Source organism: Cynoglossus semilaevis, chromosome 3 (genome assembly GCF_000523025.1).
Source record: "Cynoglossus semilaevis isolate Cse_v1.0 chromosome 3, Cse_v1.0, whole genome shotgun sequence".
Taxonomy (NCBI): Eukaryota; Metazoa; Chordata; class Actinopteri; order Pleuronectiformes; family Cynoglossidae; genus Cynoglossus; species Cynoglossus semilaevis.
In genome coordinates this window covers 9,809,600-9,837,257 of record NC_024309.1, presented here as the reverse complement: position 1 = coordinate 9,837,257, position 27,658 = coordinate 9,809,600, and the positions used below count along the sequence as shown (strand labels likewise).

Genomic DNA, 27,658 nt, shown 5'->3' with positions numbered 1-27,658 from the left:
TTTTTTAAATTTCATCACTTTACAATCAGCAACACAAGGTTTGATACGACACCACTTTCTTCTTCATCATCATCATCTTCATGAAGGGGGAAAGACGACAACAGTCTGTGCAAAATAGTGCATTTCCACATAAAGACACAGTGTTCAAAGGTAGACAGACAGGTAGGAGAAAGCGCGACACAGCTCGGGTGTAAACTCTTCTGGACTGTTTTTTTTTTCCTACAATCCAACATTTTAATGTAGTTATTGCACAAACAGCAAACTTCAAATCAGGTGACTTCAGTTTACATTAAACAGTGAGCTCAAGACAAAGACAAACCACAAGTTGAGCGGAAGAGCAGGAGGTAGAGAGGCAGGGAGGTAGAGAGGAAGTCAAAGAAAAGATCCCACTTCCACAGAAACCAGCAGCAGAGAAGCTTCAGGTGAGACAGGCACGAGGAGAAAAGTCCATGGCTTCAAAACAATAATTATTATTCTTCGGTCGGCTTTAATGGCATCCAGCAGCTGGTGCTCATGCTGTCAGCTACGGCACTAAACACAGTCATGCAAGTCATACACACAGCGACCTGGAAGACACTGAGGTTCATTGGCTTTTAAAAACATGGAAATCATTCCAGAAAATTAGAAATCCCGAGACAATGGTTTGACATTTTTTTAAATTTAAGACGTGGAAACGCTTTGAATTCAGGCGACATGTTAAAATGCTAACACACAAATCTGTGTTAAGTCATTTCAACAGGAAACAGAACATCAGGGATTGTACATCACAGCTGCTGGCCTTACTAAGAATTGATAATTTCCAGATTAATTGTTTAAAACTGCCACAGTGACACCAAATGGACACAAGGGGCAGCAGTAGACCAGCAGCTTCAGGGTCCGTTAGTCTGAAATCAAGGATTTTCTACTCTAGGACTTTAGGTTTCGCAGTTAAAGCAGTTTCCAAGTTTGGAAAAGTTTTCCAACAGCAAGACAAAGCAGCAGGCATCTTCACATCATAAAACAGACTTCAACTTCAACTGACATGCGTTTTTTTTATCTTCACTTTAGTCCAATGATTCCTAGGGATGCTCACAGTGCCGTCAACTCTTCTTCTACATCAGTAACCTCATATGGCTGACCTTTACCTATAAGCTGCACTAACAGGTTTTTCTAGCAGCACTAGATGAAATTCAAAACATTGAGTTGTTCAGGTTTCCATCATCCAGGGACTCAAAGACTCAAATATTGACTAGCTGTAGCACCCTTAATAAAGACACACCAGGTGATTTGTAACTCAGAAATGGCAATTGTTTTTGTGCATTGTGATAACAGAAAAATGTTTTTAATAACCCATTTTAGAACCTCTACTCCGAACGGACAAACCTGTTAGTGCAGTTTAACGTAGAATTTAGTTCAAATGCTAATAAACAATATACATCATGTAGACAATTGTCACGTAACAAAAAGAAAATCAAGAAAATGCTAAATATTGCCATGCAGAGTCCATATAATAAAATATATATGTATTTATGTATTTGTATAAATCCCTACAACAACAATATGTCGAGGAATTCATTATGAATCACGGATTCAGAAAATCAACCAGATCAGCTAATGTAAGGCTAAAAGCTAATGCTGCTAAGCTAACCGGGTATCTCGTCCGTCTTTGGCACTTGAGATTTTCTCCTCGATGTGACATTAAAAAAAATAGCTGCGATGGCAGCTCTGTTTTCTGTTTAAAGTCTTACTTTTTTAGTGTCTTTAAAACTTGGCACCGAAGAGTCAGAGCTGCGTCCCATGTTACTGCTCCACACGGTGCATAGTGTTGTCCTAGCACGGAGAACTTCATTTGAATAATAATAATAATAATAATGTAAAAAAAAAGGTTTAGTCGGGAGCGGGGCACCACTGACGTTGTTTCCTCTGTTTTTGGTGTAAATCTGACGCTTAAATATTCAGGTATTATAAAGCTTAAAGCGCCCTCTGTTGGTCAACCTGTTGTGTTGCATGTGTTGTGATGCACTGACTAAAACAATGTTTATGTGTCAGTGATCTGTATTGTCATTTTATTTTGGAGGTTCCTCCGGTTTTCTGAGGTGATGGAGATGCTTCCTGGATAAAATTAACGTTTGAAGCTCATAAGTTAGGTTCTTTAACTTTCTTAAACGTGCTGTTTTGTTGTTGTTGTTTTGTGTTTTAAATTCTAGGTTCAGATTTACTGTAGTGACACCATGTGCAGGAGTCCAGCAGCTCCAGTGACCCCGTGGAGTAAAATCTCTGATTTACTCAATGGACTTGAGTAAATGTGAACAGTTTAACAACTTGGAATCAATTTTCAGCTGTTAGATGTTAACGTCATGTTTTTCAATGTAAATACGTTCTGTGAATGAATGGAAAAACAGCTAAAGAAGTCTTTTTTGCAATCAATCTCACCATGCAGTTTTTTTGTTTGTTTTACCTAGTCATCATTGGAAAATATGATTGGACTATGAACAATCTTACTGATGGTAAAAAATACGTCTTTTAAAAAGTGGCTTGTTTTGTCCTACAGGCTGATGGCTGATGTTTGCACGGGAAAATATTTTCTGCACCACGATGGACATTTGCTGTGGAATTCTCTGCTCTTGTGGCTCCTCAGGTCCAGAGCTCCATGGGCGCCATGGCCTCCTTGGAGCCAATGGGAGGAAGCAGGTTCTGCTCGCTTAAGAACTGAAGAGGGAACTGGACCAGGAAGCCACGGATCTTCTTCAGCTCCTCGCGGGCACGGGCTGGGTCCTCCTTATCCAGACCTGGCTTGGCCAAAAAGCTCTCCAGCTCCAGCATGTTCCTGACATCGCTGGATGGCAAACACCGAAACACCTGCGCACATGTGTGAAGGCAAATTGATAAACTGCTTTTTGGACGTCAAAAGGTGACAGAAACACACGTCTAAATGATGGCTAAAACATGTCTTATTGCACTCCACCTTCTGGTAGATTGTGGCATTGCGAGCACAAGTTGCCATCCAGACCTCCTTGTAGAAGTGGTCACTGATGGGATCTGAAACATCAATGGAGGCATCCGTGTGTGCACCGAGGACAGTCCTGGGGGGGGACAACAAAAGGGTTCAGTGCGTTGGCTTTAGTGACATCTATAGGTGAGACTAAAGACAGCAGGGAACTGGTGATTTTCCAAAATATGTATTTAAAAAAACATATTTAAAAGGTTCATTTAACGCTACCAACATTCATCAGTACCTGAAACACTCCAGCCTCAGCTGCAGAGCGAACCTCCCTGCCTGGTAAGGCAGACCATCCATCAGAGACCCCACCATCTCTGAGTCCTCCACGATCACTGCCACTTCACTGTCCCTCTTTCCCAGCATGCTCCTGTCATTGATGTTGGCAGAACCTTAAAAAAAAAAAAAAAGAAGAAGAAATGCACAAAAGAGCTCATCATAAGGTTCCAGCAGATGGCGCTGTACCACTTCATGGCATACAGAGTAAACAGAAAAATAATAAATACTTTATATTTGGAGTATATACATAAAAATGACCCAGTAGGATTCGGGGAAACCTGCTTTGAAACTACAACCACGTGACATGTGCTTTTTGTCTGAACACAGCATACCTGCTTTGAAACTACAACCACGTGACGTGTTTTTGTCTGAACACAGCAACTATTTTTAGCCCATGTGACATAATCAGCAGCAGGAGTTTAGACTAAATAATCCTTAAATCTCACAACCTAACCCTGTGTCAGTCCAATGCTTTGATAATTTTTGTCTTTCATTTATGTCTTTTTTTATAATATAATTTTTACAATCAAATCTAAAATGGCCTATTTAAGCTTTAAGTTGTAAACTTTAAGCTTGAATGAAACTCTGTGTGTACTTTATGGCTAACCTTAAGCCACATTTGAGTTTTAAATTTTGGCCTGATTTCCACTAAGTTTGGGCTGTTTTCAGAAACCTCAGACTAACCTTTTTTTTTAAATCTAATTTTGGTAAACCTGATCCTCTGACTGCTCCTGTCTCCAGCAGATTTAAGAAGAGTTTGAAAGTTCAAACATTCGTTTATTTTATTTACCAATGATAACAGTGTTGTCGTCAGCGATGAGCATCTTGCTGTGGACGTAGATGAGCTCAGTGACCAGTCTTCCCTCCAGCTCAGCGTGCGTCCGCAGACCAGTGATGGAAATGTAGTTGATCCACTGATCTCCCACTGGACACAACACACACAGGGAATTTTATATTTTTCCCCACTGGACACAACACACACAGGGAATCCAATTTATTGTATTCTTTTTCTACAATCCTCATTAACTGCCAGTATTATTATTAAAATATATGTAAATACTACTACTGATTCTTAGTTAGTTTTTTTGTCATAATGTGTGTTTCTATGTCCTATATGTTGTTATAATGTGAATGAGACATTAATCAGATTTTCCAGTGCATATACAGAACTCACATTAAACTTTCTGTGCATCACATCTCTACTCTGTTTTTTTACAGACTTACTCTCTCTGCGCAGCTGTGAGATGATGGAGTGATCTCCTCGGTTCATGGTCCTGCAGGAACAGAACAAAAGCTGAACTTCCACATCTCTCTCTGTCCACCAGTCATTGTGTGTCAGTGTGTTTGTGCAGGGAGGAGCTCGGTGTTTACTCAGAAGGAATTGCATAAATGTATGAACACACACACCTATGTCCACACACACAAACAGGCTAATAATTGTTATTAAGGTCAAGGAGCGGCAGCTGAACTATTGACGCCTTTACCTTCATGTCAACAGCAGGGGGCTCTGCTGGCTGGGAAAAACAAACAGACAAACCTGTAGTTGAAGTGCATGACGGCCTGGATGGCCGTGCCTCCTCCAGTGTTGATGTCTCCTTCAAATCCTGGCATCAGAGGAGTGACCACGTACACTCTGTATCTTTTCCCTTCCCTTATCGACACAGAGAGAGAAATCGGATCAGTCAAAGAAGTCAAACTTTTACCTTCAAGTTCAGTGTGTGTGTTACCTGTAAGCTTTGATGATCCGCTTGGCAATGGCATCTCCGATTTGGTTGAAAACGTGTCTGTTGTCGGCACAGCTGATGAAGAACTGATTCTCGATGTAGATGTAGTGTTGGCTGTTTCTGATGACTTCAACGTAGGCGTTGTGGATGGACTCTTCATGGTACTTGATGCCAGCGGACCAGTCTGAGGCTGATCTAAGGATCTGGGAGACACACGGACCTGATCATGAGTTCACTACGTGATGAGACAGACCTGTGACCTCTGTGCTCAGACGGTACTGACCTGTGCTTTGGTGGGGACACAGTTAGGGACCTGGTACTTCATCTCTGAGGCTGTGGTGTGAGATTTGGGCAGAAGGAAAGGAAACGACAGAGAGCGATACTTTGGCTTCATCATCTGGAACATGAACGGGAAAAAGGAACAGTTCAAATTATGTTTTTTTTGACTGCAGGGTGATTACAGTAGAAAACAACGTGACCTCTGACCTTGGTGAAGTTCCAGCGCTGGATAAAGTGCCTGGCTGCGTCTCGAGCTGCGCTGCCGTGAACCACGGAGGAGATGTCGTGCCAGGGCATTCTGGGAGTCGTGTGTCTGTCGATGAAGTCTGACACAGAAAGAAGAAAAAAAAAAAGGAACGTGTGAATGAGGAGACAAAAAATAAATACATTCTGTAATCAAGTCAAAGATGATTCACCATCAAAAGGTTTGTCCAGCTGGATCCAGTCCTTGTACACAAAGTTGCAGTAATCTTTCCCGTGCCAGAATCGCGTGTTTCCATACAGCTCCCCGACGCCAGTACGGAGACCAGGATCAGAAGTAGCCTCTAAAAGACACAAGAACATATTGAGATGTTAGAAAACAGCCGTGAACAGAGATGAAAACAGATCAAATATTGTCATGCTTTTGGTTGGTGCCCTCCCATCTGGACAACTGACATGTGTGTGTCCTCAGCTGTAAACTGATCAGGGATCAGTGAGCAGAAATGCACCAGAAACGTCACTCACTCTCTTCTGTCTCTAGGTCGCTGTCACTGTCAGACGGAGCCAGACCATGTTTCTGCAGGTGTCTCTTGATGCTGAACCTGGTTCGTCTGATCCTGCCCTGACCCTTCAGCTTGGGCTGGTCCCCTGAGTCCACTGTGAACACGGCTCTTCCGTTACTCTGGGGGACAGACGCAGCCAGACTGGAGGCAGACACAGGAGCGTTTGCCTGGAAACAGAACCAACAGACGAGGGTTTGGTCCGAACTCTATATATAACTAATACATGTGATTAAATCGGCGTGCTCGTGTTACCTGCTCCGCATGAGAGAGCGTCACACTTCCAACGTCCGTCAGCCGGTGTTCCCTGTCATCCCAACGACCGTACGCCAGGTCGATTCCGCCCACGAAGGCCACCGATTGGTCGATGACGATGATCTTCTCGTGATGGGCCCACAGGTAGACGGCGGAGGAGACGTGGTCTGGGTGTCGCATCACCTGCACGGCAAACGTGTCACTAACCTCACACACACTGACACCACCTGGTGTCCAGACACTGACACTGGACTGACCTTGATGTTGGGGTGAAGATGCCGCAGCATCCTCTTACTGTATCCTGAGTTGATGCCCAGAGCTATCTCCACCTCCTTATACAGCATCACAAAGATACGAACTCCCTGTTGCTGTATGAACACACACACACACACACACACACACACAGTGTTACTCTCTGAGACAGATAATTAAAGTACAGCTTTAATTACAGTTAGGAATGTTTTCTGGACACAATCCAGAAAATTGTGCCACTATTCTCACAAATTATTTACTATTCCTAAATCCACTTTTCGATAATTGTTGTTTATGCATTTTTTAACTTAATGGCTTCTTAATTTGAATAGCACCAATTTTGCTGACTCACTGCTTTCCGCTTCAGGATGCAGTCAAGACGCCAGCGGTTTCCTTCAACAACCGGCCTCTTCAGGAAAATCTCTGGACTCAACCTGAGAAGGAAAAATACAATTAGGGACACAGTGTCACGTGATTGGTCAGAATCTTCCGTCAGAATCCAAAATCAATCCCCGTTTAGATCACCAGGAGTACAGAAAGTGTTATATATAAGATAATGTGAGACACACACACACACACAGTTCTAGTCTGTGTGTGCGTGTGCATTTGCATAATTGTCAGACTGTAATTGATCCGTTTGACCAGGAAACCTCCTGTAGAGGTGACCACAGAGCGCACTCACTGAACTCTGACAGACACAGACACAACGACAGACACAACGACAGACAGACAGACGGACAGACAGACAGACGGACAGACAGACAGATGGACAGACACAACGACAGACAGACGGACGGGCGGAGGGACAGACAGACAGACCTACCACCAGTCTGTGATGAAAATCTCTTCTTTTGCTTCTTCCAAAGCATCAGCCACGTCCTCCATGTATGTCTTCCCATTGACATACCTGTGAAAACACACAAATACACCAGTCAACATCGTCATGACGACCAAACTACAACAACCACAAGAGAGTTTTTATCTTTGAATCTTCTTTCTTTACAGATTCAGCCTCACATCAGTCTCAGTCCTGGATGCAGTGAAACATCTTCACATCATTACACAACAATCCCCCCCCTGACCCTCCGATCACCCCCCCCACATTAGTGGAGAGTTTGGTCAAATCCAGTGGAGGACACACACACACACACACACACACAGAGTCCCACAGACAGTATTGTGTTGCTCTGCAGGAGAACAGGTGACAACCCAATGAGTCTCACTTTCCCTGTCTTTGTGTCAGGTTACTCCAGCGAGACACACACACACACACACACATATACACGTCTAACAGATTAACACAATAAGAGGTGAGGTTTTTAGTCACCACTCATGCATCTGCTGGTAAACGGTCAGTAGGTTTTATATCACTGTTGTCATGGTTACCATTTGGCTGCAATGTTCTCTTCAGGTCTGGCGAAGGATCCGAAGCGGTGGTCGGTGAGGAAGGCCGTGCCGTGCTTCTGGACGAAGGCTTCGATGGACTGACCCCACCAGCGGGCGTGTCTGTAGCTACTGCACTTTAGCACCAAAGACCTGCAATCACAACACAGGAATCTTCTTTATTTATATTTAGTCCAGTTAGATAAAAACAATCAGTTTACGTCTGAAATATTTATATTTAGTCCAGTTAGATAAAATCAGTTTACGTCTGAAGCTTTATCACAGACCTTGAGAGACTGTCTATTCTGACTCCATGTTTGGTCTCCGTGTCTTTTGAGTCCATCTTGATGCTGAACTCTTTGTCCATCAGCATCACAAATGAAATGGCACCAGAATCTGGTTTCATGTAGAGCAGGAAGGAGTCCTTCACCACCAGCCAGCTGTGGAGAAGCCCAGTTTGATTTGAGTGATAAGACTTCTGATCTGCCACAGTAAACGTCATGAACAAAGGCACAGATTTTACGACACGACACAGGATTAAACAGGTCGCTCCTGTGTCTCTGTGATCACATGATAAAATCACAGTTTTCCTCTTTGACATAGGAGAGCGCCGGCGTTTCAACAGTAAAGTCTGTCTAACAGTGATATCACATCATAACTTCACTGACCGTTTGGACCAGCGGTAGCAGATTTTACTGTGACCACAGCAGTTTAGTCCAGGGATACGATGACCTCCTGACCTCTTCAGCACCATTCCTTCTCTGAAACACAAACACAGCTGATCATTTACAAAAAAAGGATCTATTTTGACAAAATTATGTTTTTGTACATCATTATATTATTTGGCAATAATGACCTCTAAGTGTTTAACGGGTTGTTTTCTAAGAGGAATTTTGTTTCAAGAAATGTTTTTTGCAAAAACAAATATATATAAAAATTAAATATTTATTTCTGTCCAGACAGTGAGCTGCTCTTACAGGCCTTTTGGCCCCAGGTCATGGATGAAGGACAACTGGCTCACATCGATGAACTCCATCTGCAGGAGAAACCAAACCAACACGTTTATTTATCCTGTCACCGTGAATAAAACTCTATATTATCCAGAGATTGTAGACAAAGAGTTGTCCTCACGGTGGCGTGGTAGTTCCTGTACATCGAATTCTTCAGCAAAATGTTCAAGTAATCTTCGAGTTGTTTCTGGAATGGTAAGAGAAGAACTGAAGTGAAGATGTTGAAGATGAGCGGGTGAGAAAGTGAAAACTGAAGATGAATAATCGGACCTTGCGGCTGGAAACTTGCTCCTCTCTGCCCAGCTCGTCTCCACCTCCTCTGGGAAGGCTGGGCATCTGCCGCGCCTCGTCCTTCTCAGCCGAGCTCCTCTTTATTGTGTGACTGTGGAGACAAAAAAATGATGAAGATTTTCAGACACCGTTTATTGTGTGACTGTGGAGACAAAAAATGATGATAAGTCATTTTATGAGATCTAAAACACTGCTGCTCTACAGTTAGCACCATAACTGAAGTGTAAGTTTCTCATTTTGAGGTTTTACAGCATTGGTTTCTTTTAGTGACAATAACTGGACTCAGGAAGCAGCAGTAGACCTGCCAAGTTCATACGTGTTCCTGTCAGACAGGGGACAGTTACAGCACCGTCCACCCTAAACCCTGGTTCCTTAACCCACGAGAACCATCCCATCATCCTTATTCCAAAAGGGAGTAAAATTAAAATGAAGCCAGAGGAGACGAGGCATGTTGGTTCTACCTTCTTGTCGGCAGTGGAAGCCTCATGAACGCTTTGTAGGTCCTAAGTTCTCTGTGGAGCTCCATGAAGTGTTTCTCCTTCTTCTTCACCAGCCATGTGAACTCCCCGTGTTTCATTTCAATCTTAAACACTGCTGGCATGGACTGCACACACACACACATATACAGTAGCTAAATATCTTGAATGCTTATTTCAGAGGTTTATTTTTTTATTCCCAGAAAACCCCCAGGCCTACTTTGTTGACGCTCCTCTGAGTGGTGATGTTGAATGGATCCTCGGCCGACGTGAACTCTCCACCTCCAGGATCTTGGCAGTGATGGGAGACGACAGAAAGACTTTGGCCTCAGGTTCTTTAAAACCCACAGTGTGGTAGACCACAGAGAACGGCAGATGTTCTCCTGGTGGAGGCAGAGACACTCATTAATATACACACACACACACACACACACTCTTCAGTAACCCTACAACATGAACGCCCATCACCCACTTGTGACATTGGCGTCAGTCGTGTCATAATCTCCATCTCCCAGGTCCAGTTCCCTGGAGTCCAGCTTCTCCATGATGTCCGTCATATCGTTGGCGACCAGCTGCAGGGTGCTGGAGGTCGCGTCGGCCGGTTGAAGCATGGTTAGCACTTGGTTGAGAGCCTGGGGCTCACCTGGAGAGAGGGGTAAAGACAGAAGAAGGTCTTTTTTTTTAACCGGGTGTGTGTCATGTGGAGCTTGGCCACCAGAGGGGGAAATCCAAGAACCATGGATGTTAGCCACTAATCAAACAACAAAGAAGAAATGTACCGACATCGTCACGAGTTTCTGATATTTTTATATAATAAAATCTATCTATTACATCTCATACATGAACACCTTCACTCTTTTAATTAAAGTATATAAAAATACGAATGTTTCCTCAGAGTTTCCATTGTAAAGGCTGAAATGTAAACTTCCGAGTCACAGCAGTGCAGGTTACCACACAGAGTTATGGCTCACGTATACAGTTTCTGCCAATAAATCTTCCTACATGTCAAACAGCACACCTTAAACTGACGCAAGAACCAGAAGAACGAGGGATCAATCATACGAAGGCTGCACAAAATGTCCAGTGTCAGAAAGTTCTAGAAGGTGAAGCTTTGTTTGACTGCAGAACTAATGAGTAACTGACTCCACTCTGATAAAACCCAGAAGAAAGTCTCACGTGTTCATTAACTACGACAACGGAGTGACCACAACACTGGCCGGGGTCCGTGGACGGGTTTTATCTCGTCACAGGTCATTTGTGTGTCCACGTCCATGTACCTGAGCACACACACACACACACACACACACATGCACGTGGACAGGCTCGTGCAGCAGGTTCAGGAGTCAACATTTACTTTGCAGGCTCATTTCTTTCTGTGTAATGTTAACATCACACGGTGCAGACTGTACAGTGAACTCTCAGGTCTGCAACTTTCAGATTTTTTTTTTCTAATGATTTGCTTTCGCTTTTTCCACCAGTGGTTTTTATACACGTGGTATCGTGGGGGTCGATTATTACATTTTGTTTCTGGCTAAGAAACGGTGAACGTCAGTTTCTCAGTGTTGAATGTTAGCTTCAAACTACTGCATAATAACAGACTGTATCGTGCTGTGAACTTTGTGGACTGCAAGCTTTCAATTTTTTAAATTTTTAATGAATTGATTGTACTTTTACACAAGCAGGATATACACACACACACACTCACATTTGAAACTGTGAAAAGTTTCCTCTAATTGATCTGAAATGAGACAAACCAATGGATGGATGAATAATGGATGGCTGGATTCTTTATGGACTTTGGTGTGAGAGAGGTGTGTCCTACAAACTTCATATAACGATGATAATCTGAACTGTATTGATCCCATATTTGTGAAATTCCTGTGTTAGCAGCAGATATGCTGTTAACAGGCTGGCCCCTAGTAGGCGCCAACCATGTGGTTCCTCTGGGAATCGAACCTACTGTAGAGATGTAACGACTCTGTAACGTATTAATACATGTTTTCTATAATTGATATTCTACATTGCTCTGTGCAATAATAAAAAATATTTCTTACTTCTACATTGCTCTGTGCAATAATAAAAAAGATGTCTTACTTCTCAGGTTAGGAAACTCAGCAGCATGGACTTTATTATTGACCACAGAAAATAACTTGGTGGGCCGTATTTGGCCCTCGGACCTTGAGTTTGACACATGCTTCAAGATAACTACTGTACTACAGTAGATGAACTCTGTTCCCACATGTCTCTCCATGTTTCCTGTCACTCGTCATCACCCGTATGAATCAGACTCCACCTGTGTAAACGCCTCAAACAGTCATTCTTCAAAAACCCTGTACTGGTCCTTTAAAGATAACAATGGCTCAGCAGGTCATGTTTTTCTTCCATCCCACACAGTGACTGAGATAAATGTGTGTGAAAGTGCAGCTAATGGTGAATGGACAAAAGCTCCTGTTGAAACCAGTCAAATGGGGAATTAGTGAGAGAAGGAAAGGCAGGAGCAGAGAGAGGTGAGAATGAAAAGAGAGATTAAAATAATGAAATGAAATGAGATGGACATGAAGGGACACAGAGCTCCGACGCCTCACGGATCACACTGTGGCCTGGTTCGTATTTCACTGTAGCTCAGCTTCGTCTTCGTACGCTCACTGTGTGTGTGTCTTCCTGTGCTTTGAGTTTTACAAAAACCCAAGAAAAAAAACCCCCAGGAGAGAACACTGCAGAACTTTGTCCTCTCAGGAAGTGAAGAGTAAACAACTCTAGAGTCTGGACGGTGGGTGATGCTATGTGGGTGATAGCCCACAGACTGCACTAATCAGTGTGAGTGCTCAAAGGAAACACACACACAAACCTTTTCTCACTCCTTTGATCATTTGACTGATTGTTGCCAGTGGTTTCAATAGTTCAGATAAAAAAAAATCATGTTTAAATCCTGATTTACACAAAATAAAAAGGGACATTTAACCTGAAATAATGCATTTCTATATATATATATATGTATATATTTATATTATGTACTACTATTTAAAATTAGTTAACTAAATTTTTAATATTACTGTATTTTCCAATACACACAAACAAAAACACACACACACACACAGGTGTTGAAACTGTAAACCACAGTCTGCAGGACACTGTATTATACAATAGCAGCAGAGGCATGAATATCCTTTTCTCTCTCACACACACACACGCACGCATGAATGTTTGAGTGTGTCTATACACACACACACACACACACACACATGGACTGACCTGAGCCCACCAAGGCTGAGTTAAGCCCTCCTGTATCATCCTCATCCTCTTCTTCTCCTACTTTTCCTCTCTGTTAACGGACACTTCACACACTCACACACACTCACACACTCACTGCACTGAGCTCAGACTGTGTAACAGACTGTCAGGTTTCCTGACAGCACATGCAGCAGGAGCTCGGGCAGCAGAGGGGAAAACTCAGCCGGGGGCGGGAGAAGGCTGGCAGGCGAGAGATGTGATTGGCTGCAAGTTGATTCAGGAGTGCACAGAGAACCAATGAGAGCGAAGACGGAGAGGACTCCTGTCTGAGGCACCTGTCTGCGTCTGCGTTAAAGCTGCTGCTCCATCTGCACACATCTGTTGACCCGGATGAGGTGATAAATCACAATCATCACCAACTGATTCATCTCAACTTCACCGTAGTGTTTAGGAAAGAAAGTAAGTGACAGAAAACTCATCTCAAAAAAAGAAACTGATTCATCTCAACTTCACCGTAGTGTGAAGTTGAGAACCTTCAACAGATCAGTCGCCTCAGTCCTGTTCGTATGTCACCTTTAAAAATGTAATTTAATAAAATCTTTTCTCATCTGATCTCCAAAATCTGACCACAGGAGGCAGCGTTAGACAAAAGAAAAATCTAAACGACAACTTTTTCTCGACTAACTTTGGTGGAGGTTTCTTTCCTTGAAGTTATCCAACAGTGAAATACTGTACATCAGGGGCCCATTAGTATTCACTCTGGGTGCTGGTTCCATTAAAGTGTCTGGACTCCGTGCCAGTCTCCTGCTCTGACTGCTCCAAACAGTAGCTTTGTGCAGCGTTCCATTAAGGTGACTTTCAGGCTGCAGCTGGACGAGTCCACAACTCTGACAAATGGTTTCTCTGAAACTATTTCACTGTTGCTGCCAGTTATATCATCCACAGAACACTTTCTAGATTAACTTTTTCTTCATCTTACATCCTGCCAAGTCACTGCCAGAGTAGCTTTTTTCAATTTTTTTTTTAAATTATCCCTTTTTTTGTATTCAAGAACAGTTCTTTGATTAACTTCATATAAAATGTTGATTTAAATTTGGCCCAGCGTGTGTCCACCATGATCCTGGCAAAACAACTGATGGGTGAAGAGGGCATTTGTGTTCTGACCTGATGGGGTTTTCTGTGTATCTGTGCAGTGAACAAGTGTAGACAGAATATGGTGTATTACACATTATCATCCATCTACTGCAGTTGGTTTTGTTAAGTGTGTGCAAGTGCGTACACGTGAGCACTCACATGTGGGTGGGAGTCTGAATGCTTTGCTCTTTCTCTGGAATGTCAACAATGATTCTTGTTGGCTCTGTCTGGTTTTGAGGCGAGGCTCAGGGCTCGGCCAGAGTACTACAGAGAAGTCCTACAGTCTCACTGGTTCAGCCAGTTTCTGTATGAAATAAAATGAAATATTCTACCTGCACAAAATTATTAAAAACTCCCGACTGGTCAAACTCATCGCACATTCACACTGCATTGTGAAATAGATTACTCTAACATGGCACATCGTACTTAAAACATGCTAATATGGATAACACTGAGTACAGGAAATGCAAAAATGCAAGGCACTTATGGTATGTGCACTGTAGCACAGTGTAATACTTTACATTGTACTTTAGTGACATGCTAATAGTGTGCATTATTATTCATTAGATCATATGATCATGCATCGTGTACGCCACATCATAGCAAATGTTGTCAATATATGCATATACATGTGTATACTAAGTTTGCATTGTACACATGAAAAAAGTACACATTGTACCTTAGCTGTGTACTACCAGCTTGAGCTGACAACACAACAGCCCACCTACTGTAGGAGATGAAGATCTATTCAGGTGGACTGGGTCTGAGCCAAGTCTCACTCTCACTCCTGTGTCAAAAACCACGACTCTCTGTGATGAACATATTCTCTGCAGTGATAGGAGACAACAAGTCTGTCCCAGAAGAGCGGACTACAACCTGCAGCTAATAATTAACCCAATATTGACATCATTTATGATTTTCCAAAGTCTTCACAACAACAGAATCTTGAACTGTGTCAGATATTTGTGTTTTCACTTTAGTACGAGGCCGCGTGTGTGTGTGTGTGTGTGTGTGTACACTGTTTCCTCTCGGTTGTGTCATCACTCACCAGGACTGCTTTTTTGAAAGCGGTGTCTAATCTTTGATGACTGGTTTGAATGTGTTGCTGCCATCTACTGGTCACCCCTAATCACTGCACCTCTACTATCAGTTTTGATGACAGTTCAGAGTTCTTTCCTGGAGTTTCAAAATTACTTTAATCAAGAGCTCATAAATTAAAATGATTCATGATATAGGACCAAACTACAGTATTCATAATTTACTACACACTACATACACATACACTTAATTTAATCAATAATCAAGAGCTCATAAATTAAAATGATTCAGAATATACGACTAAACTACAGTATTCATAATTTACTACATACTACATACACTTAACTTAATCAATACAAAAGTAATGATGTAAACTCACATCACACAGCACAGTATATGAAAAAGGGTTGGACAATTGACTCTCTAAATTAACTCTTCATCTTAACAGATGACCTTTGACACCAAAACTATCTGCTGCTGCGGCTGAAAGAATTCAGAGGTACAAAGAGCCTGGATTTTCCAGTTCCAGGGAGTGTCAGGCTGTTTGATTCAACATGATGTGATCGTGTGCCTGTGTGTCTGTACCTGGCAGTGGTCAGGTACAGACAGGAGCAGGATCTCAGTTTTGAGTGAGAATAACTTATGGTGATAATTAGATGAGCTGAATGGAGCTCTGGTAAGTCTGAACAGATACAAGGGAGTGGAAGCAGAGTCTAAATCCCTGGTAATGTGAACGACACCTTTCTAAAAGGAAAAAGTATCATGTTTGACATAAACTAGTTCATTGACAGATGCCTGCAGTATTCAACGTCAGGTTGATTAATGAGCAGGTTTGGGAATTAAGATTGAGTACAAAAGGATTATGTTCCATTTGCATATAATGATTGGTCTACTTTACCAACTTGTAATCCTCATTGTGAGGGAGTTATTCCATAAACCACAACAGAAAAGATCTGCTTGTCATCATGTGTCACAGGCATCAACTCCTTCAATAGTTTAACAAACAGAACACACACTAACTAATACACTTTCTTTTTTTAAATTTTATTTTAAAAGAAAATTCCAATCATTTTTAATGATTTCTCTAGTTGAGTTGAAACCTTTAATAACTAATATATATATATGTATATCTGTCATTGTGTGTCTGACTCCTCACTATCTATAAATTCCTTCCTCACCAACTATTCCTCTGTCAGCTGATGGTCAGACAAACCAGTGACACAATGGTCGACTGTGTGTGTGTTTGTTTGTGTATTCACCACCACAGAAAAAAGGAAGTTTGTGTTGCAGGAAGTTCATGTTGCCGGAATTTAAATTGACTTCATCCAATGATCGTTTGCAGCTAAAGGCTAAAAAACTGAAATGATCAAGTTCTCTCAACTCTTTTAGGTGAAAGGTTTGTAACCACAGAGACGATTAAATCGATGAGGTCAGTTTCAATGTCAGTCATGCTCAGTTAACTCAGCTGCGAACATGTGACCTTTTGGTTTTAATCACATTACAACTAGTTTCACACAGATACTGCAGGTTCTAGTCAGTGAAAATAGGAAATGGCTGTTTTTCTGATAACGTTTCAGCTTCAGAGCAACTCCTCGGTTTAACTGGATTGAATCATAATATTGTATTAAATATTTGCTTTGTAAAATACACGACTAAGAAAGAAACTTTGGACCATTTGATTCCAGACAATCTTTGTAGGTTTACCTTAAAAAAAGGAGCAACAACAGAAGGAGACAATGCAAAGTCCATTTGAAAATGAGGGATTTTAACTCCCTGAGGCACTGGTCCACTGCTGCCTCCTGTGGTCATTTTATGCCATGATTAGAATCAAAGAACCAAAGCACTTAAGTCACGAAATACTTAAACTAAATGAAACTTACTCTTGCTAAAATCAATGATGAACTTTGGAGTGGTAGCGTGAGTCACGTATGGACTTCCAACACCTTTTGATAAACGCTGTCTAATAGCAGGATAAAGTTCACTTTCTAATCGATGCACAGTATACAGTACAAAGTGAGGCTTAAATTTCATGGATCAAACTATCTGGAACAGAAAATAATGTTTGACTCTTCAGAGGCCCATCTACCCATAATACAACACTGACACCTGAGGTATCAGGGCTTGGCCTCAGGTTGGACAGATCTGGTTTTAAAGAGTGGATCCAGAACCAGAAAAGACCTGGAGGCTGGAGGACATTTATACTCTCCATTTATAACTTTTCAACACATGGCCTGTCGTACCTGCGTCTGTCTGTGTGGCTCATTAAGGCTGATTTACATGTCGTAAGCTTGATTACGTTTTCATGTGTTTGTATGGTAATCACACACACTGTTGGATGAGTCATAATCTATTTGATATTTATTCAACCTCTCACACCGTGCATCCTGGCCCTTTGGTTATTAATGTGTGTGTGTGTGTGGGTGTGTGTGTGTGAGATTGCCTGTTTCAGGTAATAGCTCTCACAGCAAACAGTCAAGAGAGTCCAAATACTTAATTGACTTTCTAGGCGTGTCTGTGCTGTGCTTTTCTCAAACACACACGTGTGCTCGTGCACACACACACAGCCATACGCAGTCTACCAGTCTGGTCTCACCCACTGAAAAGATTGTGAGCTCATACATACAGCACACTGGAAAAGCAGGTATTTCTAAAACACACACTTCCTGTCTGTTGTTGCATTAACCCGGCCGTGGTTTAACTACATGATTACCACACACATCTTGTGGTGTCACAACACGGTGGACGGTGATCTTCCGCAGGCTGACAGAAATAGTTTGTGTTGCCATTAAAGTGAAGTGAAGCAGAGACCTCGGCATGTGAATTAAATCACCAAGCAGTGACACAGGAAAACAACCAAACACACAGTCACAATCTGAGTCAGACACCAGACTGAAAAGGATGCACAACAGCCTGATTATACAATACCACCAAAAAAAGGCTAAACAGCCCAGAATGGAAACTTCATATGACTAAAAAAAAAAAACCACCACAACATTACTCATAGGAATTATTGAAAAGGGCAAGAAAACACAGTCAGAAACACAACAACAAACTCTATTTGCCTTAGACGTGGGACTGCCTGAAGGTCATAAATAAAAACAAAGACTGAACAAGGACTGAAATAGCATAAAACAACAAACTCAGATAGAAACCCTATTAGAAGTAGATCAAAACATGTAGAGTCCAGATGACTTTAAAAAATAAACTACATGAGAACTCATGAATGAACAGAACTCAAAATTACCACAAGAAAGTTCCTATTCAGAAACATCCGATGAGAACTCATGAATGAACAGAACTCAGAATTACCACAAGAAAGTTCCTATTTAGAAGAAAATGTTTTAATGCGTTAAATGACAGGTTTGAAATGCCTTTGGTCGAGTCTAATGGTCCTGATGATGGAGAGTGCTCTGTTTCACTTCCTAATGGCGATTTTATCATATTTATGAAACTTGAGTCTCTCCAATTGACAGAAGGCAGCAGCAGTTTCACCGCGCAGTTCACGCTTTACGCACGTAACGCAGTTAGTTCCACCGCAGTTCCCACCGCTGAAGCAGCAGCAGCAGCAGCGGTAGCCGCTCAACGAAGATGCCTTCACTTGACCCGCGCGTACACACACGCGTGAAGACACGCGCACAAAACGGGCTCACGTTCACAAAAACACACTCATCTGATCCTCATCGTAACTAGCAGCAGCTATCACACGTCTTTTACGCACCTGCGGCGTCGCGCGCTGCCCTTAACTTTATGTAGCGATATATGCAGTAACCCAGGTGAATAATGACATACATGGATAAATGAATACAGTAACCAGTGAGTAAATGAACAGAGGTAGACAGAAAGGAAACGTCTCTCACCTCCTTGTGTTGAACTGAAGCAGCTGCTGCTGTGAGAGTGACTGTGCGCGGGCACGTTGACCCACAGACCAACACCTGCAGCTTCACTGCAGCCGAAGCTGCGACGCCCAACAAGACTTCATGTTCAAACGCTGTCAAAATAAAAGCCCCGGAAAAAGCGTGAGGATAAACATGCATTTATAGAATACCAGTGTACAGTATTACACAGTTGGATTTAATTCAGCGTTAAAAACAATTACCATTTAGATAACAAAAAAAGTTGATTTGCGATTAGATTAATTCCATACAGATTCAACCATGAAAATCGCATTTTGACTTAAAATTTAACAATTCAATGATTTAACATTTAGCCATCGTTTTATTTTTTATAATACTCATGTATTCACATGATGTTGGCTTTGAGATTCGGATATATTAATTACATTTCAATATTTTGATTTAGTATTACACAAATATTGTTAACTTCAACTATACACACTGTTGGCCTTAAATAGGTAACCACTCTATTCTGGAGGTTAGTCGTATTTCCTGTCTGTCTTGTTTTTCTCCTTGTTAACTTGATAGAATCGATAACCGACTGGTTTTCCTCCGCTAAACCACGCCCATAACTTCTGCACTAAAACATAGTATATATACATGTAAAAACAATGTGTCGTGTTTTTTGTTCTTTTTAATATCGAGCCATTTGTTATTTAGGTAAACTTTAAAAAATAATTTTGAAAAAAGTTCCTAAAGCTTCTCTTTGTGTAAATGCCTCTGTATTTGCATGTCTGTGTTAGGTTGTTGCAGCTATTCACAGTAGGTTAGTATTAGTTAAAGCCCTAAAGATCAGACCGTTTTTTTTTTTATTATTATGATCTGATAGAGCTTTGAAACACCATTCTACTTCTGAGAAACAGAATGATTGCACCTCTGACATGGACCCTGGTTTTTAGTCCATGATTTTGGTCAGGGAATTCTGCAACAGAGTGACTGTTTAGTGAGCATCAGCTCCAGATTACACTACATTTTTCAGTCGTTTCTGGGCAGCTATTCTTTTCCCATTTTTGGGCTTTATAAAGTCTTGGCTTTTTTAACGCTGACATTTTTTTTCTGTGTTATGTGGATCTTCTTTGAATTCCTTGGCCAACTGAACCATTTTATCTAAGGTCGACCAATGTTTTACCTTGGTGTTCAGTTGTTAAAGTAAGAAATAATCTTAACTTGGTGATTTTTCTGTTTCATTAACTATTTTGTTTCCGTTTTTAGATTTACAGAAATCAAATACCGTCTACAGCACTTTTAAGAACACACACTTCACTAGTTGAACTGTAAGCTCTGTCTCCTTTTCCTCCTTCACCTCTTTCTCCTCAACACAAACACACACTGACACATTGATTATGTGGCTCAGCTGATTGCAGTCTTTAGCTTCTTCTCTCAACACACAAAGAACGTTTCTTGATGTGTGCGTGTGTGTATGTGTGTCAACATGGTAAGAACCTCCTCCACCTTCATTTCCCTGTACATTCCATTATCTCATATTTAAACTCTCTCTTTAGTCTCTGAAACCACCTACACACAAACTACACACACACGCATTGATACGGCCATAAACTACAAGCTGACAGAAGCATTAGTTTACATGAGAAGACATTAACCAGAAGCTCACACAAACACACACACAAGCTGCAGAGTGAATACTGAAATGAATCCTATGAATCCAGTCATCCATGTCACGCTATATCAACAATATTTCAACACACACAATATACAAAATGAACAGAGAAGATGCAATGCAATGAAGTAAAATTAATAATAGTATAGAGCAGTAAATATGATTTTTAATTGAATTATGCAAAAAATGGGATTGAAATATATCATATACCATGAGCCAATATAAAAATATATTATAAATAATATATTATAATATATAATATATTAAAAAATATTATTATTGATATGCATGAATTATTTTAAAAACTATACGAAACAACAATAATAATATTTGAGATTTTATGATGTGTAGAATTTTTTGTGTGATTTTGACAAATATATTTTTTAATGTTTCTGTAATGTTTAATGTATTCTACGGAAGGACATGGGGAATTAAATGAATAAATAAACTTTCACGTTCAGATGTTTGAAGCTGTTCTTCAATGAAATTGTTTCTGCTGAAAGAGGAACAGACGATTACGTCTGGCAGGTGTTTATCTCGTCCTTACAGAGACTCTTTGGTGGAGAGGACACTCTCGCGAGAACTGTCGCCTCGTCCCGGGATGATGGCTGGAGACCGCTGATATTAGAGGGTACTTTTGTGTTGCTATTTAAATTTTATTATTAAACTAATAGTTGCGTTGAAGGAAAGACAAACACGGAAGTTTGTGAAAGTTTTGCGACTCAGTGATGAAATGATTACATGTTATGTGGCGTTTTTTGCCAACTTGCGTCGACACCATCGCCGGCACAGAAACCATGGAACCTTCGAAATAAGAGCACTGTGTTTTCCGCGCTTTTTACCTCTTGGGAAGTCGTTAGCTTTAGCTTCTGTGGCCTCGTCAACCAGCCGCTTTGGCCCTGGGTATAGGAGAAAAAATAGTGCGTAAGACGACTTTCAATGCGGACGTGGCTGTTTTAAATGTATGTGATATACACGAACCGAATTAAAAATGGTGCACCACAGCGCTGTTAGCTTTAGCTATGAGCAATAGCTATTAGCATTAGCAGGTCAGCCGAAAAAAACCAGACGCGAGCTTTTATTTTCAAAAACAGTTTGTGTGTCTCTTTACGCTGCTCGTTCACACATGATATCAACGTTATTGCGTATTTATTGTTTACGGAGATCATTGTAATTAGAATTATGTTACCTAATGTAATTACATTTACTATTTTTATTGTTAAATGTCCTACAGATCATTTGAAAACAACCTGTAAGGGGAGGAAAAGCTGTTTTTCACATCAGACTAAAACAATATTGAGGGTAAGTTTCATTAATTTACTTTCCATTTAAGTCAATCAATGTTCAATCAATTTGTTGCTGACTTATGGTCAAGTGCCAATCTTTAGTCACGTTTACATTACTGTTGATTATATACAATTATATCCGTCGATTATATGAACAAAGTTGTGGAACTGCAAATGTGGTAAGAGTTGTTTTTTCCCCTATAGCCATTATAAAATATCTGTATTTGTCGGTAGAATACTTAATGAAGAAGAAAAAGCCCTTTCTCTGCCACCAGGAGGGCACACTCAAAAACATAATGAAACCAAAACCTAATTCTAGAATATTGAAAAAGTAATCTTCACATAAGAATTGAGAAAAAAATAAACTGTTCTGTGTTTGAATTTAAAAAAACATAGGAGCAGAGATGACCCAGGTCACCAACCATGGGAAGCTTCTCCTGCAGCGACTACATCAGCAGCGGGAGATGGATTTCCTGTGTGACATCACCATTATGGTCAGAGACGTGGAGTTCAGGGCCCACCGCAACATTCTGGCCGCTTTCAGCAAGTATTTCTACTCCCAAGCCAAGAAGGGTCAGGAGGTAGCAACTCTGGACCCTGACAAGGTCAGTCGCTATGCTCTGGAAAAGCTGCTGGAGTTCATGTACACTGGACAGATGAACGTCAGCAGGTAGGAACGGTCCCTGTTGTGAAGCATTTGTTCTGATTAACCTCAGTGACACAAACTGACCACATGTGTTCCACGATTTCAGCACCAGACAAGCAGCTGTGCGTCAAGCAGCTGTGTTTCTAGGAATGTCTGAAGCCACCATGTATCTGGAGGAAGTCCATCAAACGTCAGAACCAAACAAAACGTCTCAGTCGGACCCGGTGTCCCCTAACAGCCCAAGTTCTCCACTCCCCTTGTCCATTGAATCCATTGCAGAGGAATCGATTGGGGATAAACAGGAGACTAAGGACCAGGAAGTTGAGCAGAAGGAGGAAGCTGGAGGTGTGGACGAAGAAGGAGATGGAAGTGATGAAGAGTACACACCAACAACTGCTTCGGGCGCTACACAGGGTCTGGGAAGGAAGAGAGGGCGCCCCAAGAGCATCGGTGTTGGTGAAGAGGTGGGGGCTAGCAGCTCAGGGGAAGGCACCCCTAAAACTCAGGGATACAGAGGGAGGGGACGAGGGAGAGGAAGGGGACGAGGACGAGGAAGAAGAGAATTTAAGACTGAAGATGCGGCTGAGGATTCAGACACCAGTGTGAAGGACTTTGGTGACACCTCTGCTGACTGGAGTCCCTCCCAGGAAGATGACCCCCTGACTAAAAAGCCAAGACTCAGCAGTGGTGAAAGGCGTGGCAGAGGCCGGGGCAGGGGCAAGGGTCGGGGTCGTGGTAGAAGGCGGGGCAGAGGCAGGAGGATCGTAGAGGAGGCAGAGGAGAGCAGCGGCTCATTAGGAGCTGATGATGGGGACGACGAAATACAGGAGGAAGGAGGAGAGGGAAGTGAAAAGGATCCTACGGTGGTGGATGAGCTGTCGCTCTACTGCACCGAGTGCAAAAAAATGTTCAAAGACGGCAGCAGCCTAAGACGCCATGAAAAAATCCACAAAGGACTGAAGCCTTTTGTCTGCATCTTCTGCTCTAAAACGTTCAGACAAGCCACACAGCTGAAAACACACCTGCGCATACACACAGGTTGGATATTACACTGTTTACACATGTTCTTTGGAAAAAGTTCAAGCTCTTGTTGGACCTCGTTTTCTTTTTCAAATAAAATTCTATTTTTTTTTTCCTCTAACAGGCGAGAAACCGTTTGGTTGCAGTGACTGTGACAAGTGCTTTGCTCAGAAGTGCCAATTGGTGGCTCACCGCCGTATGCACCACGGCGAGGAGAAACCCTACACCTGTGAGCGCTGTGGCTTCAAATTTGCAACCTCGTCCAATTACAAAATACACATCAGGTACGAGCACATAATATGGTGAAGTTTGAGCTGTCAGGTTTACTGTGGAGGTTGTTTCATTTAACTTGGATTTTTTTACCACCCCTCCCTCCCCAGATTGCACAGTGGGGAGAAACCATATGTGTGTGACATCTGTGGTCAGGCATTCGCTCAGTCCAGCACACTGACCTATCACAAACGTCGACACACTGGAGAGAAACCGTACCAGTGTGATCTCTGTGGAATGTCCTTCTCTGTTTCCTCCTCTCTCATCGCACACTCTAGGAAACACACAGGTGAGTTTTTGTTAATTAACAACATTTATCTTGAAAACCAAATGTGAACTTATGTTTTCTTTCCTTCTGCCGCTGCCTCTTTTATGTGCTTTCAGGTGAAACTCCGTACAAATGCACAACGCCCAAATGTGACGCCAAATTTGTGACATCATCGGAGCTGAAAAAACACATCAGACGACTTCATCCAGGTGAGTTCAGCAAAGTCAAAACCATCGCACGGGCAACTGAGTGATGGTTGAAGTTCTCCTAACACTGTGTCTGGTCCGTGCAGAGGGGAACAGCGGCGTCCAGTGTTTGCTGTGTGGCAACAGATTTGCCAGTGTTAAGAACATGATCAAACACCAGGAAAAAGCTCACGCTGATGAAGTGAGGCAACACAAGGAGAGGGCAAGAGCAGGTGAGGGATCTCGTCTAACTTTCCCTAACCCAAAATGTTGCTGACACCAGTTGTACCAACATAATTGAGCTTTAGTCTGTTTTCGTTGGTTGCTAACTAATTGTGTGTGTTTGTGTTTAAAACAGTGGTTCTCCTGGCCTCCAGTCACCCCGTGGCCTTCGTCCAGAGCAAACTATCCCAGGACAACAAGGCCCTGGTCTCCATCCCTGAGGGTGAGCCTGTGAACCCAGAACCTGCCACACCCATCTCCAAAGCCCCGTCCACATCCGATGACACCATCACATCTGCAGCTGCTGCAGCATCTATAGACACCACTGCCATCATCCAGAGCTTCAAACCAGAGCCCTCCGATCCGGCGGTCAGCAGCTCTTCCCAACAAGTGCCCTACGACCCAGACCAGGAGCAGACCATCAACTCGGAGACACTCCACGCTCTGGTGGAGCAGCTGCGGCCACCACCGTCCCCGGCCCAGAGCCTGGAGCAGATTGTCATCATCAGGACGGTGGACACAGCTGAGAACAACGCCGCTCAGCAGTGATCGGGTTTTAAAAGCAGTTGGAACTGAAGCTAAATGGGACAATTCAAGACTTGTGGTGGACCTCCTCTGTTAGCAGTCTTAATAGTCTTTAAAGGGAGAGTCTGTCTTTTTTTGGTTTTTTTGTATGTGTGTAAGTGTATGAGGAACTGACACAGAGATGGTCCAGATGTTACCAAGAGCCCAGACCAAGGAGCACCAAGAAAACACGATATTCTTCATGGATTCTTCATTGACTGATAACATCACTGTTACTAAAATCTGTTATTATGAGGAACGTTATCACGCAAACTTCATTTCACTGACGTATTCAGGCAAGAAAAAAGTCTGTAGGAACAAAATGCTGATCACAGGGCAACTGTTGCTGTCCGTGTCCCTGTGCTAGAATCACTCTCTGGACTTTTGGTGCAGGAGGAACAGCAGCTTACAGACTCAAGTTCCAACGACAAACAAAGTCCGTAAACTGCTAAGATTAATATTATGTATTAAAGGTCTGATCTGTGGGGTGGGGCTTTCATCTAACGGAATTTAAAGGTGAAAGATTCTAAATATTAGTGTTTTGTTTATTAAACCCTTATTGATTTCTTTTGTTTGTTAAAGTGATATTTTTTTTCATGAAACATCCGGTATCAGCCACAAACCAGCTAAAACTAAAAATCGTTTAGAGGAAATAATGAAACGGCTTGTGCTTGATTGTCACTAGATTCCGTTCTGGATTTAGTTTCTTTGTAATGTTTTCTTTATCGCAGAAACTTCCCCTGTATGTGTTTGACGTGATTGAGACTTTGATTGAGTTTTAGTTTTACTGTGACACAGTTCATAGCTATGTTTTTTATTGTTGCCGAAATCATGAAACGCATTACATTACATTGACTGTTCCCGTTCTCATGAAATTTATGTCCTTCACTATATTTTTAATTTTGTTAGTTGTGGTCAGTTGCGTGTTGTCAGTTTCATAGGTGACAAACTCACTTCTGTATGGAAACTACAAGAAAATAAAACCAAAAATAACAGAGTTTGTGTCTCACAATATTTTGCTTTAAAATGAATTCAGTTAAAATAACTGTCGTGTCTTATGATGCTTACAGTCACGATTCTAAATAATTAAAGAGTTTCGAGTTTAAGGTCAAGATTTTCTACACAATATAAGTTTGAGCTTGAAGACTAAATAAACAATATAAATATTTTTTAATATGAAATAAATACACCTATACATATGTATTGTTATTGAAAAAATAAAAGATTGACATTTTATTCTACTAGTGTAAAGCACGAACAATCGCCCATCGCTAATTTGTCCCTCGGGGGTTGCTGTCCGTAGTCGTTTCCATAGAAACTGTAATACAAATAAAACACGACGATGGCGGAAAACATATGCCAGTTTTATCGAGAGTTTTGTGCCGAAAACCAAATAAAAACAAATCCGTACATTTTGCAGATTTTACAGGAGCGAAATCCGTAAGTTTACATTTGAAAGTGCTATATTATTAATTACACAATTATTGATTATGTCATTGTTACTTGTAATGTTATTTCATAAAAAGGAACGGGGAATTCGCCTTAAAACTGAGAGGAAACCAACGACTGAGACAAGTTCAGCGACTCAGTGATGACGACGTCCTCGTCCTCTGCAAGAGTCTGCAACGATTATCGTGTGTAACAGGTAAAAAAGAAATTATAAAACATAATAACTCTTATTATTATTACTGTAACAGGTAAAAAAGAAATTATAAAAAATAATAACTCTTATTATTATTATTATCATTATTTTTACTGTATTATACGTATTTTCAGTGCGTTGACGTTTATTTACTTCAGATCTTGATATAAAGTTCAACAACATCACAAATGCCGGAATCACACACCTGGCTGAGCTCTTGCAGGTAGGTCTGTAGGTGGCGCTGTTATCTTTGCTTTGTTTAAACAAATCCACAGGAACATATTTTTATTGTTTCATCAGTGAAATCATTCGTTTCTCCAGCAGGAGAACTCACGTGTTCGCACTTTGGACCTGAGTTTCAACGACATCCTGACCCACGGAGCTGAAACCCTCAGCAGGAGCCTGAAGGTTTGAAGGTGTTCCTCCTCCAAGACACCGAGGTCCACACAGAGAATCAGTCATTTTTTCATCACAGCACACAAGGGCTGCTAGTCAACAACTTCATCTATTCATAATTCGCTAGTCAACAACTTCATCTATTCATAAGTTCGAAATGAGATATTTGGTGATTTACACTTCTGTAACCCTTGATTCTGATTCATTCCTATGATCAAAATCACAGATTTTAATCAATGGATTTTGGCGTGAAAGAAAAATGCATATCCACAAATAATACCTATGATTTTTTTTTTGTTTCTAACTGTAATCCTGATTCTCTCTCTTGGTCAGAGTAACCACACCCTGCTGTCCCTCAGACTGTCAGGTAATAAAATTGGAAACGAAGGATCAATGCATATGGCCAGTTTGCTGCAGGTGAACGACACTCTGGAGGAGCTGGAGCTGTCAGACTGTGACCTGGTGAACACACACACACACACACACCACGAGCCAATCAGAAGCCACCATGACCAACTCCACCCTGCTGTCTCTCAGGCCACTCAGAGTGTGACCGCG

General features: G+C 41.7%; 3 protein-coding genes across 7 annotated transcripts in view; 2 read left to right on the top strand and 1 right to left on the bottom strand.

Annotated features, from left to right (window-relative positions):
• On the bottom strand, window positions 1–21,502 carry pld1b (phospholipase D1b). The gene is given in 27 exon segments (XM_025054346.1): window positions 1–2,838; window positions 2,945–3,062; window positions 3,216–3,369; window positions 4,047–4,181; window positions 4,481–4,530; window positions 4,794–4,907; window positions 4,984–5,183; window positions 5,264–5,377; window positions 5,467–5,585; window positions 5,676–5,804; window positions 5,986–6,190; window positions 6,276–6,458; window positions 6,533–6,643; window positions 6,880–6,961; window positions 7,351–7,434; window positions 7,914–8,063; window positions 8,198–8,350; window positions 8,579–8,671; window positions 8,888–8,946; window positions 9,042–9,107; window positions 9,191–9,302; window positions 9,673–9,815; window positions 9,908–9,963; window positions 9,966–10,070; window positions 10,160–10,330; window positions 18,948–19,078; window positions 21,444–21,502. Coding segments are annotated over 25 exon segments (3,099 nt in total). The 5' UTR covers window positions 10,299–10,330; window positions 18,948–19,078; window positions 21,444–21,502; the 3' UTR covers window positions 1–2,613.
• mynn (myoneurin) lies at window positions 21,081–26,057 on the top strand. Of its 3 annotated transcripts, none has more exons than XM_008307866.3 (9): window positions 21,081–21,232; window positions 21,836–21,903; window positions 22,284–22,557; window positions 22,640–23,571; window positions 23,678–23,837; window positions 23,934–24,112; window positions 24,208–24,300; window positions 24,384–24,509; window positions 24,635–26,057. In XM_008307866.3, the coding sequence occupies exons 3-9, from the start codon at window positions 22,292–22,294 to the stop codon at window positions 25,045–25,047; spliced, it is 2,169 nt and encodes a 722-aa protein (XP_008306088.1). In that variant the 5' UTR covers window positions 21,081–21,232; window positions 21,836–21,903; window positions 22,284–22,291; the 3' UTR covers window positions 25,048–26,057. The 3 variants fall into 3 exon arrangements, with proteins under 3 accessions (XP_008306088.1, XP_024910115.1, XP_008306089.1); XM_025054347.1 differs by lacking the exon at window positions 21,081–21,232 and adding an exon at window positions 21,380–21,521; XM_008307867.3 differs by lacking the exon at window positions 21,081–21,232 and adding an exon at window positions 21,439–21,563.
• Window positions 26,058–26,147: 90 nt separating this feature from the next.
• lrrc34 (leucine rich repeat containing 34) overlaps window positions 26,148–27,658 on the top strand; it is a 2,709-nt gene continuing 1,198 nt past the window's right edge. Inside the window, exons 1-6 of one of the 3 annotated variants that reach the window (XM_008307865.3) lie at window positions 26,148–26,502; window positions 26,589–26,707; window positions 26,863–26,927; window positions 27,026–27,112; window positions 27,434–27,562; window positions 27,638–27,658. In XM_008307865.3, coding sequence (XP_008306087.1) covers window positions 26,405–26,502; window positions 26,589–26,707; window positions 26,863–26,927; window positions 27,026–27,112; window positions 27,434–27,562; window positions 27,638–27,658 — 519 coding nt within the window. In that variant the 5' untranslated portion in view covers window positions 26,148–26,404. Of the gene's footprint in view, window positions 26,503–26,588; window positions 26,708–26,862; window positions 26,928–27,025; window positions 27,113–27,433 lie in introns of all 3 variants that reach the window. The other 2 variants (XM_017031392.2, XM_008307863.3) reach the window with 2 other exon arrangements.